We start from the raw sequence: 14191 nt of genomic DNA on the forward strand, positions 1-14191 counted from the left end.
TTTTAATAATCAAAAATTAACTCCAAAATTGGAGGTAAACAAATACTTGGATAGAAGCTTTTATTATCTGTCCCTGACAGGACCATAACAAACCAAAAAAAAAAAAAAAAAAAAGCCTAGAGGATTGATGACTGTCCTTTTATCACTTATCACTGATAATTTTACTCTTGAGATATAAGCTAGCATGTCTGCAGGTAACATTTAAATGACTCTTCTTTCTCGTAAACTAACTTGATGACTCTTCTTTCTCATAAACTAACTCGATTCTGTCATGCTTGGTTTAACTCACTAGACCTAAAGCTAGGTGTTTTGGAAACTGATTTCCTGGTCACACGCTTCATTCACTTTACGGAGCTCTGGCGCTTGTTGTGAGAGTATCACGATCCCTACTTTTCCTGTTCCTTCACAGATGAACTCACTGTTCAGGATACAGCTTCTCCTCCTGGTCAGCTCCAGATTCAGGGTTTTCACAGGCCAGTTTTTTTGTACAGACACCGTCAAGAATCATTTTAGGTTCTCCTTTGTGATAACTGGCCTAAAAAGAAATATATATACATATATATATCCTTTCCTTTCCCATGAGTAGCTCTTGAAAATGTCCAATTCCTTGTAGAAATAGTATTTCACACCATCGCAAACTGTTTTAGAAATAAGACATACTAATACACCTAAGTCTTTATTTATTTGGCTCTAGGAAGAATTTGCATGAAAATGAGCCTATATGGCAAGTACAGCACCAGAGAGGTCCATCCTCTCTGCTCTACAGAGCCTCAGTGTTTCATACATACATGTGATGTTAGTAATAAAATCAGATAGTCCAGGAAGACAGGAGCCCTTTAAGGAAAATTCAGTTTAGAGTGACTTTTCAAATTGACCATTCTTTTTCATAGACTTAAATTCAAATAACAGATACATTCACAGGCCCAAATATTGGCATATAATAAAATCATGTTCATTTATTTTTCTGCATCTTAGAATTTTAGAAAGCATAAAATTAAATACGTTGAATGTAATAAATTCATCCATACAAGTGCAAGTCTTCAGCTATAATGCATCTTATGGCAGATTTATCATTTAAAAAATGTACCAGTAAATCAAAAAAGAGGGGGTATGTCCATTTAACTTTTATTGAAGTGTATGGAGGAGGTCTTCAGAAATCAAATATGAGCATGAAGATATGGCCAAACATAAAATCTATCAAATTCAGTGAAAAGTTGCTGACTTTAAATAGTAGTTGTAAGAATGACCAATATATATTCTTTGTTAACAACCCTTCACTCTACAGTAAAAAAAAGAAAACAAACATTCAGTAAACATTCTTTCCTAAGGTAGTTTCCCTTATATAATCAGTGATTTCTCCATTTCTTTGTATACACAAATTTGTTGAACATACCAATCAGTGGTTCTCACAATTGAAAAATAAAAGCACACAAAAGTTTACACTCTTGTACAGGTAAATAAAAGATCACCTTGAATTAAACTGGATCTCCTTAAGGGTGTAGTATAGTTTCAGTTTCATTACCTATTACATAATTAGTTTCTTACATACAAATATTGACATATTTGGCTTGTGCTTCAAAGCCTTTGTGTCTATGATGTCCAAGTCAACGCAGCTCATAATTTGAAGTCACTGGGGAGTTCTTTACTGCTGCTAGGTTTGACCTGATCATGCATTAGAGTCTCCTCAGCACCAGCTGTGGCACTGCACATCTCCGAGGAATCATCGGCATCAGGGTCCAAGCCTTCAGGACAGGGAAGTTTGAGCAGCTCTTCTCGGAGCTGAGCAGTGTGACGCTGTGCAGGGGTGAAGGAGTGATGTTAGAATTGCAGGCGCTAGGATTAGCACAACATCACTGAAGGGAGGAAACGAGTTTAAAACAAATCCAGAGAATTGGGTCTACCAATATTTATTGTGGATCTTCCTTAAGCTAGCTACTCTAACAGGCAAGTGAACAAAACTGGCACAAATCTCTATCTCAAAATATCTGATGTTGCTGATAAGCCCTGAGTACCTGAGTAGCATGACCACAGACTCTACCAATGCCCCAACCTCCGTAAAAGAAACTGCATTATTAATGGCTTAGAGGACACCAGTCATTTGCAATATATAGTTTTAAGTTAAAGACAATATCTAGACTTGTAATACACGCTGCCTCTGACTTAAAAATTTTTGAGAAAAGCAGTCCATAAATTAAAATAAACCCACTGCTATTTTAATAAATGAAAACAGTATTTCTCAGGTACTAGGCCTTATACAGAACACTTGAAATGTTTCATACTCATTATCTCATACCATGCTTGGAATACACCTTAGAAATAATTTCATCATCAGAATTTTTGAAAATGTAAACAAATGAAAAAAGATCTAGAGAGAGTACCTAACTTTGTATTACCTATACTGCCATTTTCATGGTCAACAAAAGAGTCCAAAATGCAGTACTTGGATGCAAACTCAAAAACGACAGAATGATCTCTGTTCATCTCCAAGCCAAACCATTCAATATCATAGTAATCCAAGTCTATGCCCCAACCAGTAACGCTGAAGAAGCTGAAGTCGAAAGGTTTTATGAAGACCTACAAGACCTTTTAGAACTAACACCCAAAAAAGACGTCCTTTTCATTATAGGGGACTGGAATGCAAAAGCAGGAAAAGCAAGAAACACCTAGAGTAACAGGCAAATTTGGCCTTGGAATGTGGAATGAAACAGGGCAAAGACTAATAGAGTTTTGCCAAGAAAATGCACTGGTCAGAGCAAACACCCTCTTCCAACAACACAAGAGAAGACTCTACACATGGACATCACCAGATGGTCAACGCCGAAATCAGATTGATTATATTCTCTGCAGCCAAAGATGGAGAAGCTCTATACAGTCAACAAAAACAAGACCAGGAGCTCACTGTGGCTCAGATCAGGAACTCCTTATTACCAAATTCAGACTTAAATTGAAGAAAGTAGGGAAAACCGCTAGACCATTCAGGTATGACCTACATTAAATCCCTTATGATTATACAGTGGAAGTGAGAAATAGATCTAAGGGACTAGATCTGATAGAGTGCCTGATGAACTATGGAATGAGGTTCGTGACATTGTATAGGAGACAGGGATCAAGACCATCCCCATGGAAAAGAAATGCAAAAAAGCAAAATGGCTGTCTGGGGAGGCCTTACAAATAGCTGTGAAAAAATAGAGGTGAAAAGCCAAGGAGAAAAGGAAAGTTAGAAGCATCTGAATGCAGAGTTCCAAAGAATAGCAAGAAGAGATAAGAAAGCCTTCTTCAGTGATCAATGCAAAGAAATAGAGGACAAGAACAGAATGGGAAAGACTAGAGATCGCTTCAAGAAAATTAGAGATACCAAGGGAACATTTCATGCAAAGATGGGCTCAATAAAGGACAGAAATGGTATGGACCTAACAGAAGCAGAAGATATTAAGAAAAGGTGGCAAGAATACATGGAAGAAAGGTACAAAAAAGATCTTCACGACCCAGGTAATCATGATGATGTGATCACTAATCTAGAGCCAGACATCTTGGAATGTGAAGTCAAGTGGGCCTTAGAAAGCATCACTACGAACAAAGCTAGTGGAGGTGATGGAATTCCAGTTGAGCTGTTTCAAATCCTGAAAGATGATGCTGTCAAAGTGCTGCATTCAATATGCCAGCAAATTTGGAAAACTCAGTAGTGGCCACAGGACTGGAAAAGGTCAGTTTTCATTCCAATTCCAAAGAAAGGCAATGCCAAAGAATGCTCAAACTACCGCACAATTGCACTCATCTCACATGCTAGTAAAGTAATGCTCAAAATTCTCTAAGCCAGGCTTCAGCAATACGCGAACCGTGAACTCCCTGATGTTCAAGCTGGTTTTAGAAAAGGCAGAAGAACCAGATATCAAATTGCCAACATCCGCTGGATCATGGAAAAAGCAAGAGAGTTCCAGAAAAACATCTATTTCTGTTTTCTTGACTATGCCAAAGCCTTTGACTGTGTGGATCACAATAAACTGGAAAATTCTGAGAGAGATGGGAGTACCAGACCACCTAACCTGCCTCTTTAGAAATCTGTATGCAGGTCAGGAAGCAACAATTAGAACTGGACATGGAACAACAGACTGGTTCCAAATAGGAAAAGGAGTATGTCAAGGCTGTATATTGTCACCCTGCTTATTTAACTTCTATGCAGAGTACATCATGAGAAACGCTGGGCTAGAAGAAACACAAGCTGGAATCAAGACTGCTGGGAGAAATTTCAATAACCTCAGATAGGCAGATGACACCACCCTTATGGCAGAAAGTGAAGAGGAGCTAAAAAGCCTCTTGATGAAAGTGAAAGAGGAGAGTGAAAAAGTTGGCTTAAAGCTCAACATTCAGAAAACGAAGATCACGGCATCCGTTTCCATCACTTCATGGGAAATAGATGGGGAAACAGTGGAAACAGTGTCAGACTTTATTTTTTGGGCTCCAAAATCACTGCAGATGGTGACTGTAGCCATGAAATTAAAAGATGCTTATTCCTTGGAAGAAAAGTTATGACCAACCTATATAGTATATTCAAAAGCCGAGACATTACTTTGCCAACTAAGGTCCATCTAGTCAAGGCTATGGTTTTTCCTGTGGTCATGTATGGATGTGAGAGTTGGACTGTGAAGAAGGCTGAGCGCTGAAGAATTGATGCTTTTGAACTGTGGTGTTGGAAAAGACTCTTGAGAGTCCCTTGGACTGCAAGGACATCCAATCAGTCCATTCTGAAGGAGATCAGCCCTGGGATTTCTTTGGTAGGAATGATGCTAAAGCTGAAACTCCAGTACTTTGGCCACCTCATGCAAAGAGTTGACTCATTGGAAAAGACTCTGATGCTGGGAGGGATTGGGGGCAGGAGGAGAAGGGGACGACAGAGGATGAGATGGCTGGATGGCATCACGGACTCGATGGACGTGAGTCTGAGTGAATTCCGGGAGATGGTGATGGACAGGGAGGCCTGGCGTACTGCGATTCATGGGGTCGCAAAGAGTCGGACACAACTCAGTGACTGAACTGAACTGATAGACATGTTAACAGAGAGTGGTTGGTTGTTTACAAGCATTAAACTTCAGTTTATAACTTTCTAGTGGGAGACAAAGGATCTCAAATCTCACACTAAGGACTTTGAAAATTAGGAATGTCAATAGCTGACGCTGGAAATTAACCAACATTCATAAAACAAGGCAGTGTGTTCAACAGTAATAATGTAAAAAGCAGTGAGTAAAATAAGGAAGATAGAGCTGGACAGAGATAGACTATACAATGCATTTTCTCTAAGGGACTTGAGCATCTGTGGATCTTGGTATTTGCAGGGGATCTTGGAACTAATTCCCTGTGGATACAGAGGACCAACTACATGATCTTTGACTTAAAAGAGCCTACATTTTGGTTGGTAGTTTACATAAATAAGCAAGATAAGACAACTATACATTTGCAGCCATTTGTAAGGCTTCAAAGTACATTTACATACTGGCAACTGAAAATTTTTCTAGCCCCAATTTCCCTTCTACCATCAACAATAGGAGAAAACATTAACTAAAGAAAAAACAAAATTGACAATTATGGAGGCCCAGTTAAGGTGGGAATAATATGCCTTTATTGTGAAATTAAACAGAACAGCTGCGTACTTTTCTCAATTAGCATTCAGCAGCGAAAGTATATCTCAGATGATAAAAATGTAGGCTGATTCAGAACTAGAGATTTTTAAATCAGGATGACACAGGAAAAAAACACAAAGAGAATCTGAGATAAAAGCAAGATACCAACTGAAGTAACAAAGCCAAAGACGCTGGAATTTAGCCATTGAGTTTTTGTGTCAGGGAAAGACATATCTAAACACACTTGGGAAGATGTCGATCTGGTTATGTGCTACAGAAAAAACTGTAAGGGTGGGAATGAGAGGAGAGGAAGACTGAGCTATGAGCACTGAAGAGGAAAATGAGGAGAGAAATTCCTGTATGAAGGCAGCACTGACAGGACCCAGCACTGAACAGATAGGTTTACTAGATGAAGGGGGATATAAATATCATCTGAAGATTTTAAGACAGAGAAAAGTGTTTAAAAGTAAGTAAATACAGAAAGTTAGAAAGACAGGATATCCAAGTAATATGCCAGTAATATAATTTTGAGAATGCTAAGAGCACACAACTTTTAAAAGTTTGCACTAGAAAAAACAAGTGGAAGGACAGTCCACCGATGAAAAGTATAGGGGAAAACACAAACATTACATCAGTGTTATGAGTGTTTTTAATAGGCAGGTACGGTGTTACAAGAGATTGTACTGAAATCATCCAATTTAAAAGTCAAGGCAGGTTCCATGAAGCAAAATTTAAGATGAAAACTGAATGGAAGTGAGCCAGCACAGCAGGTGAAAAGCAACATCTGTAAAGGCCTCAAGGGGGGATGAGGTCTGTAGACGGGAAGCCAGGGTCACTGGCTTTGAGAACCACGAGAGTTGATAACTTTCACAGAATGGAAATTCAACTGCAAAATGCTCTTTGGTGAGAGGGTCATTTAAAAACAGAGGCAAAAGTATTGACAGCTCTAGTTTGGTAGTAAAAAGGCAAAAACATTTTTATAAATGGGGCAAGATAAAACTATCTTAGGAAGATGCAGATGTTAAGAAGAAACAGTTTTCTTTTTAAAGGTTTTTATATCAAATGGAAAATCTCAAACATACACAGAAGTAGGCAGAATATAAAATAAAACTCCCATGAGTCTACTTCAACACTTATCAACTCATGGCTAGTTTTCCTTCATCTATATTCCCACCACTTTTGTCATTTTATTTTGAAGCAAGCCTCAGATATCACATGGTTTTACATTCATAGACATTTCTGTGTGTAACCGGAAAAAACAGGAATATTTTAAAAATTCACCAATAAAAAACTAATAAACCCTTATCATCATCATCATCTAATCATTTTAAGTGAAGATACTTTTAAAGTTAGAAGGAAAGGAGCCAGTAGAGATAACTGTAATCAACGGAGGATAAGAGGAACAGAGGCTAGCGGATATCCCAAGGCAGGGAAAAAAGAGTGGCTGTTGAAGCTATGATTCCCACCAAAAAAAAAAAAAATTCACTCACTCCCAAACCATCATGTTCTACATTTCCATTCTGTGAACACCCAAGTTGGAAACAACAGCTCACTTCCTCCCAAACAGGTTTCTATTACAGACACTAACTACGACAACCAACCAGCTGTCAGGGGCTCTACGGTCTCCCTCACTACTCCAAGGAACAAAATCCTGCAAAGGAAGAGGCACAGAGCAACGCAGTGCACAGCGTCTCCCCATCGTCTCCATACAACTCCACGGAGCTCTGCTGGCTCACTTCCTATCCTCACTTTTAATTTTAGGAACTGTCAATTCACTGTCAAAAGGAATGTATCTTTTCTGCAGACTTTTGGGGTGCCTCTGAACTTAATACATTTACTGTTTCTTGCTAATGGTCATAGTTCTGTCAGGGAACACACATCTATTCTTTTAAAGCCACCAGCAAGGCTTCTGTGAGGGAGGGTTACTCACCTTGAGAGCTGCTGCATGGTGAGACATGGTCCTGCCAACCCGCTTATCACTGCTGTACTGCTGGATGTCAGCAATCCACTCCTCACACTGGGCCATGATCTCAACTCTTTTCAAGTAAAAGTGTTTATGTATAACCTTAAGAGTAAACCACGCCAGAGGACAAAAGGTGATCAGGTCAGAATTTAAAAGACAACATATGTGGCGTTACAAAGAAATAAAATTTAAAAGATACGGCAATTTTTTTTTTTTTTTTTGTCTCCAGAGAACTCAGTGTGGTGAACTGTACATTATTATTAATAACAGGGAAGAATCAGGATTATGGCATCAGATGATGTGTGTTGAAACAGCCAGGTTCTAGAGCAAAAAATAATGTCCTATCCCACTCAGACATTTCATTAGTTAATCTTATCCAGAGAACGTTAAGATATCTAGAACACAACAGGATCAGAAGTAAATGTAAATAAATGAATAACTAGGACAAAAAGTACCGAAAACAGAAAAACTGTCAATTTCTATCTTTCAAAGAGAACTCAAACAACATCTGGATGGGTAGAGATTCTAAATCATTGGTATTTGCATAAAAATCAGAACCTCACCCTAAAACAGGCACTATTAATTTTGTCTTCTGGTTAACTTATGAACAAGATTTTATTTTATGAAGCTTATCTCCATGTGATAGACATACTTTACATTTCAATTTTTTAAACTTCTCTCTTTGGAAAACTGAGCAAAATTTCTGTGTATATAGCAAAAGTATGTTTTTGACAAATTCAAACTAGAAAATAGGTCATTCGGGAATTACTATTCTGTATTATGAGTGAGCTACTTACTACACTGCTCAATGAGCTTGTCTCCCCTAAGACAAGACAATACCTGCAATGGAAAAGTCATTAGGAAAGCCTGGGAATGCATACAAGGATACAAAATGAGTAAGAAACAACCTAACATGAAGAGCCACGGTAAGCACAGAACAAGATTCAGTGAATAGACTGAATGTGGTACGTGAGTAAAAGAACGAAGCCACAAGTGGCTACAGTCTGGGGTTTAAATGGTGCTTCTGATGAAAGATGAAAGGGAGAATCAAATGCAGTTTTACAGTGTTTAGGTTTGAGGTGGTTATTATATACTCTAGTAGACCTGTCAAGTAGTTTATGTATCTGGATACGTTATTTGAATCTTAAGGACACTGAGAAATTAGTTTATGATACAAACAGGAGGAATGTTAAGTTCTTCATGGGCAGGAAATGAGTTTCATTTTTCCTTGAGTTCAGAGTACCTTAGTGCAATACCTAGATAATGGCTGCAAAATGAGTTGCTTAATATAAGTAACCCAAGTTTGAAAAGGGACAGAACACTATGCTTAAGAGCATAAATAAATGCATGTTTGTATTTCCTATATTAGGAAAAGTAATAATTATCCACAGCCTTGAATACAAGCCTTTAAAAAATAAAATACCCAACTTTGTCATTCAAAGTGCAAATTCATTTAGTAATAAAAAAAGGAAGAAACGTTTTTTACACTCCTTCAATAGATTCAATGATGCCACTTGTTAACTTTGTATATATAGCTACATAGTAATAATACAATATTTGCTTAACAAAATTAATGATCAATTTAAAAATATTACAGGATCTTTAAAGATTTTAAATATCTTTAAAGATATTAAAGATCAATTTTCTGTCAGGTAAATATGCCAGTTTTTCCTCTAAAGTGTCATGGTTTCTAGTACAATTGAAGAACAAAAATGTTTCATGACAAAGTTATAGTGTTAAGATATGATAAAGTAATCTGATATGACAAGTGAAAAATAAAATCATATTTTAGGCAGACTAAAGAGAGGTAACTAAGCCCAGGAAAAGAGCCACACTTCAGGATGTGGTAGAATAAAAGCATGTCACAGTATCAAGACATTTCAGAAAGTAATCCAACTTTTTCCTAAAGAAAATAAACTATCTTTTTCTTCAATGCTGACTCACAGATATGAGTATAAGCGCAAAGTTTCTATCTGCAAGATAACTAGATAAGTATCTCGCTGCTGCTGCTGTTCAGCTGCTAAGTCATGTTCAACTCTTTGCCACGCCATGGACGGTAGCCCATCAGGCTTCTCTGTCCATGGGATTTCCCAGGCAAGAATAAAGGAATGGGTTGCCATCTCCTTTTCCAAGAAAAATATCTTAACCTCTAACTGTCCAAAAACATAGTCAGATGTCTTTTAGGAAATAATGGTTTAAAAAATTCATCTGTACTATACTACTACTGATTTTTAATGATTAAAGACAGTTACAGCACAGAGACTCTAAATATAAATGCAAGCATAATACTAATAAACTATATTCTATAGTGCTTTAAAAAAGTATTTCATTAATTTTATTAAACATACTTCTTTAAAACATGGTGAAGGGTTTCTGATTTGTTCTAGCATTGCCCACTTAACCGTTGCTTGTCGAATGTTTCCGTCATATTCTCGAGAACTCTGTGTGCCACTGGGAGTGCCTCTAGACCGTTCATATCCTGGTTCATTAAAATAAGGCTCCGCTACTAATATAAGGGACTGAACAGACACCAACACCTGACAAAGAAAGAAACAAAAAACAGTTACGACAGGACATTTCTACTTCCAGTGAACTAATACCTTGCTCCATCAACGAGGAGTCCCTTTGAGTAAGTGCTTCCACATAATTTTATCACCATAAAGTCGATGTTAATAACTGACACTGAAGTACTTTATTAAAGCAAAGGTACAGCAGAATCTTATATAATGTTTATATATCATATGTTTTACATTCTTAAATCTTTGAAAAAGAAAAATAGGCTTGAAGATCCTATTTCCTAGAACTACTGAAAAAACACTTGCTTATAAACATCTCATATCAATTTAGACATCATTTTACTCAGATTGTCCTTAAAGAGCATGACGCTAACAATGTACTCTTAACAATACTCACTCGTAAGGAAAACTACATGAGGCAGTCTCTACTTCAATTCCAAGGAAAACTGACTTTCACAGTATCGCAAAAATCTTACTAGACCCTTCACTGGCAAGACGACATGGTTCTAAGACCACCTCTGATCCCCTACTTATACACCAGGTTTGTTTTTCTAGATATAATCAATACTGAGAGGTTCTTATTAATATAGTACTGCTTGCTAATATATAACTAGCTAATATGAAATCTTTGAAGGCAGGAAAATATTAGCTACAATCTGCCCACTTCATAAGTTAAAAAGGATTAAAAACATTTTCATTAGGAAAGATGATTAAGCAAAGTCAAGGATATGCACCTTAGAAAAGGGATAGATTTTCTTAAAAACTGTTAAAAATTGGAAACCTGAACCTGAAATATATGACCTATGAATAAATAAGGTGAAATATGACCTCAGGTAACCATATTATTGAGGTCAAGGTCAACTATAGACAAAAAATTTAATGTGTATTAATTTCAAGGCAAAGATCTCATAATTTTTAAACTTACTGAAACTAAATATATTACTGAAGGAAAGTGATTTCCCTTGACTATATACTTCCCCTCAACTCAAATCTGATACTTCTGAAATAATCTTCCAGGGGATATTTATTATATCCTTTCCTCTTCCCTTTTAAATAACCTTCCTCTTATATAAGTAGGGTATATCCTCATTTTCTACAAAAGCAGAGAAAGAAATTTTGTAACATAGGATTCAGTTACTTACGTAACCTCACATTCTTTGAGGCAAAATATGGTTTTATAAACTCAGGCAGCTGGGGATTCAAACAATTTATAAACTACTTCAGATTCATACTACATTTGGTTTTTTAAAACAGCTAAACTAACAAAGGAAATGAAAAAATAGATGTTTTGTGTATAGAACAAAGAAAACTAGAGATATAAAACTAGAGATATAAATTTGAGTATAACATTTTCTGCTAAAAAAATGAATTATAACATTTGCATTTTATAACACATTAGCAGAGATCAATATTTCTGGAATTAAATTCAAAGAGTAATTGATAACATGTGGTCTTTTATGCTAGATTATAGCATAATCTACTTTTAATGGGCATCTTCTATTCATGTTTTTTAACATACATCTTTTAGGAGATTACATAAATGCTGCTTCATTTTTCTTCAGTGAACCAAGCTATTTAGGAGTCAAAATATTCATTTTTTGGAATTTCTGGGGTCTTGAATTATCTGACAGATTTACTCATTTTATTTCACAGCACACTTTACTGTAGCCCAAAAAACATTCCCATGAAAAACCAGTAAATAAATCCTTGAGAAGAAGAATTTCTCTTTTTTAAAAGGGTTTGATTTTCAATATTTGAAATTAATGACTTATCTAACTCTGAGAAACACTATGTTATGAAGTAAGTGAGACCAAGACAGGCAGAATAACTTCATCCCCTCAGAGCCCTTCTTTTGGTCATCTGTAAAACAGAAACCATACCCGCAACTGTGAGAACTAACGAAGGTGTCACGGGGTGTAAAACAGTAGGACTCATAAGTAAGTGTAATTGATACACAATAGCTAGTCTTTCTTGGAGTAAAAATGACACCATGCATCCAGAAGACAGCAAAACACAAAACAAAATCACTCTTACTCTAAAAACAATATATTTTAACTTATGGGTACACAAAAAGGAGTCAGCATGAGCTCCATTTTGATCAACAAAACTTAAGAGCTTCCTGGATTAAACCAAAAAACAAGCAAACCAAAAAAAACCCAATATTCATCATAGCTACATCTGGTCAAGCGCTTTCTTAGAATGAGTCATTAATTAGCAGAAAAACATCTACTGGATACCATATTATGTACATAAATTATGCTAAAGTTAACCTAATAATAAACAATATATTTTCATTGCATAGTGTAAATTCACTGATTTTTGGTCAGTCCTCTGATATTTTCATAAAGAGTAAAAAAAACCCCTTTTATTCATAGGCTGAATTTACTATCCCTCTCCTCTTTAGCTTTATGTTAGTATTCACAAAATTGCAAGATGTTCTCATTATAATTTACTCAGAGGCTGACTAAATCAAGAATCATATAAGAGCTTCCTTGCATTAACTGTGTCAAGCAAAAATTTTAACCTTGCTGTAGCATCTGCTATTAGGCCATCAACCAGTCAGCAATCTTGACTTCTATCAGTGACTTTATTTTCAAACTATATCATGTCAGAAGATTTAATTCTTTGACTTAGTCTGTCAAGTTAAAAAAATTTATTATAGATATTTCAAACACAGCAAAGTATAGACTATATAATCCAAAATATTAATCTGTAATAAGAAACTATATTATATGAAATAACATGTTTAGGATAATGGAAAGAAACAAGTCTTAGTTAAAATGCTTTAGCTTTTCAAGATAGCAAGTACCCTCCTCTACAGAAAATTATGCTGCTACTGAGTAGGACTATAATCAGCAGGTGATTTCTAGAACTTTTAATTTTAAGAAAAATGTTAGGATTTATACATTATTATATTATACACAGGTTTATGAATGGTTGATTATGTGACATTAAGTATGTTTACCCTTGCACAACATCTTTATTAAAATCCAACTGTAACAAGTTATTTATAAGACATTAATACATATTTTAGGTATATTATAGCAACATTAAAAACCAGTCACATAAACAACTGTAAAATTTGGTGTTACTGACAAAATGTAGTAATTCTTGATGATAGTTCTAATGAACAATATGACTTTTGACCTTAAATTATGCAAATAATCAAGACTATTACTAGGTTACTGCTGGGTATGAGACCTATGACATAACACTACAAAATTTTTTATTTTTACACAAATAAAATGTTCTTTTGAGAGTCTCATTACAAAGAGACTAAGCAATTCTAATAATGTTTGTCACTGTTCCAAATATTTTGGAAATCTTTTAAATTGCATATAATCTTCAGAAGTTTTTGTGGACGATTTTTAATCTGGCAAGAGTACTTTTATGGGTACAAACAAAAGGGTAAAACAGTAATTGTGGGTCCCAAAATCTAAATTAAAAAAATTACTTTTTCCTAAGGCTCTGTAGTCTGCCTCTGAAGAAAGTTTCTAACAAAGAACAGGGGCAATGCATTCCTGCCTAGAAGCATTTATTTCTTGTTTATAAAGCAGTATCACACACAAAAGAAACACTACAAACCAATGTTTCTTAGAAATATGGGTTCAAAAAATCCTCAAGCAAAATGCTAGCAAACTGGGACTTTCCCTGGCAGTTCAGTGCTTAGGACCAGCGCCTTCAATGCCTGGGTTGAAGTTCAATACCTGGTGGGAATCTAAGATCCCATAAGCTACCTGACACAGACAGAAAGAAAAGGGGGGAAAAAAAAATAGTGAATTGAATCCAATTACATACAAAATTAAAAGACTCCTTGGAAGGAAAGTTATGACCAACCTAGACAGCATATTAAAAAAGCAGAGACATTACTTTGTCAGCAAAGGTCCGTCTAGTCAAGGCTATGGTTTTCCCAGTAGTCATGTATGGATGTGAGATTTGGACTATAAAAAAAGCTGCATGCCAAAGAACTGATGCTTTTGAACTGCGGCCTTGGAGAAGACTCTTGAGAGTCCCTTTAAGTGCAAGGAGATCTAACCAGTCCATCCTAAAGGACATCAGTCCTGGGTGTTCATTGGAAGGCCTGATGTTGAAGCTGA

General features: G+C 36.1%; 1 protein-coding gene across 21 annotated transcripts in view; it reads right to left on the reverse strand.

The window, feature by feature from the left end:
- Positions 1–663: 663 nt before the first annotated feature.
- BIRC6 (baculoviral IAP repeat containing 6) overlaps positions 664–14191 on the reverse strand; it is a 210554-nt gene continuing 197026 nt past the window's right edge. For all 21 annotated transcript variants that reach the window (XM_060412314.1, XM_060412311.1, XM_060412309.1 and 18 more), the window contains 3 exons: positions 9927–10115; positions 7546–7680; positions 664–1794 (listed from right to left, as the gene is read on the reverse strand). In XM_060412314.1, coding sequence (XP_060268297.1) covers positions 1615–1794; positions 7546–7680; positions 9927–10115 — 504 coding nt within the window. In that variant the 3' untranslated portion in view covers positions 664–1614. The remainder of the gene's footprint in view (positions 1795–7545; positions 7681–9926; positions 10116–14191) is intronic.

Source organism: Ovis aries, chromosome 3 (genome assembly GCF_016772045.2).
Source record: "Ovis aries strain OAR_USU_Benz2616 breed Rambouillet chromosome 3, ARS-UI_Ramb_v3.0, whole genome shotgun sequence".
Lineage (NCBI taxonomy): Eukaryota > Metazoa > Chordata > Mammalia > Artiodactyla > Bovidae > Ovis > Ovis aries.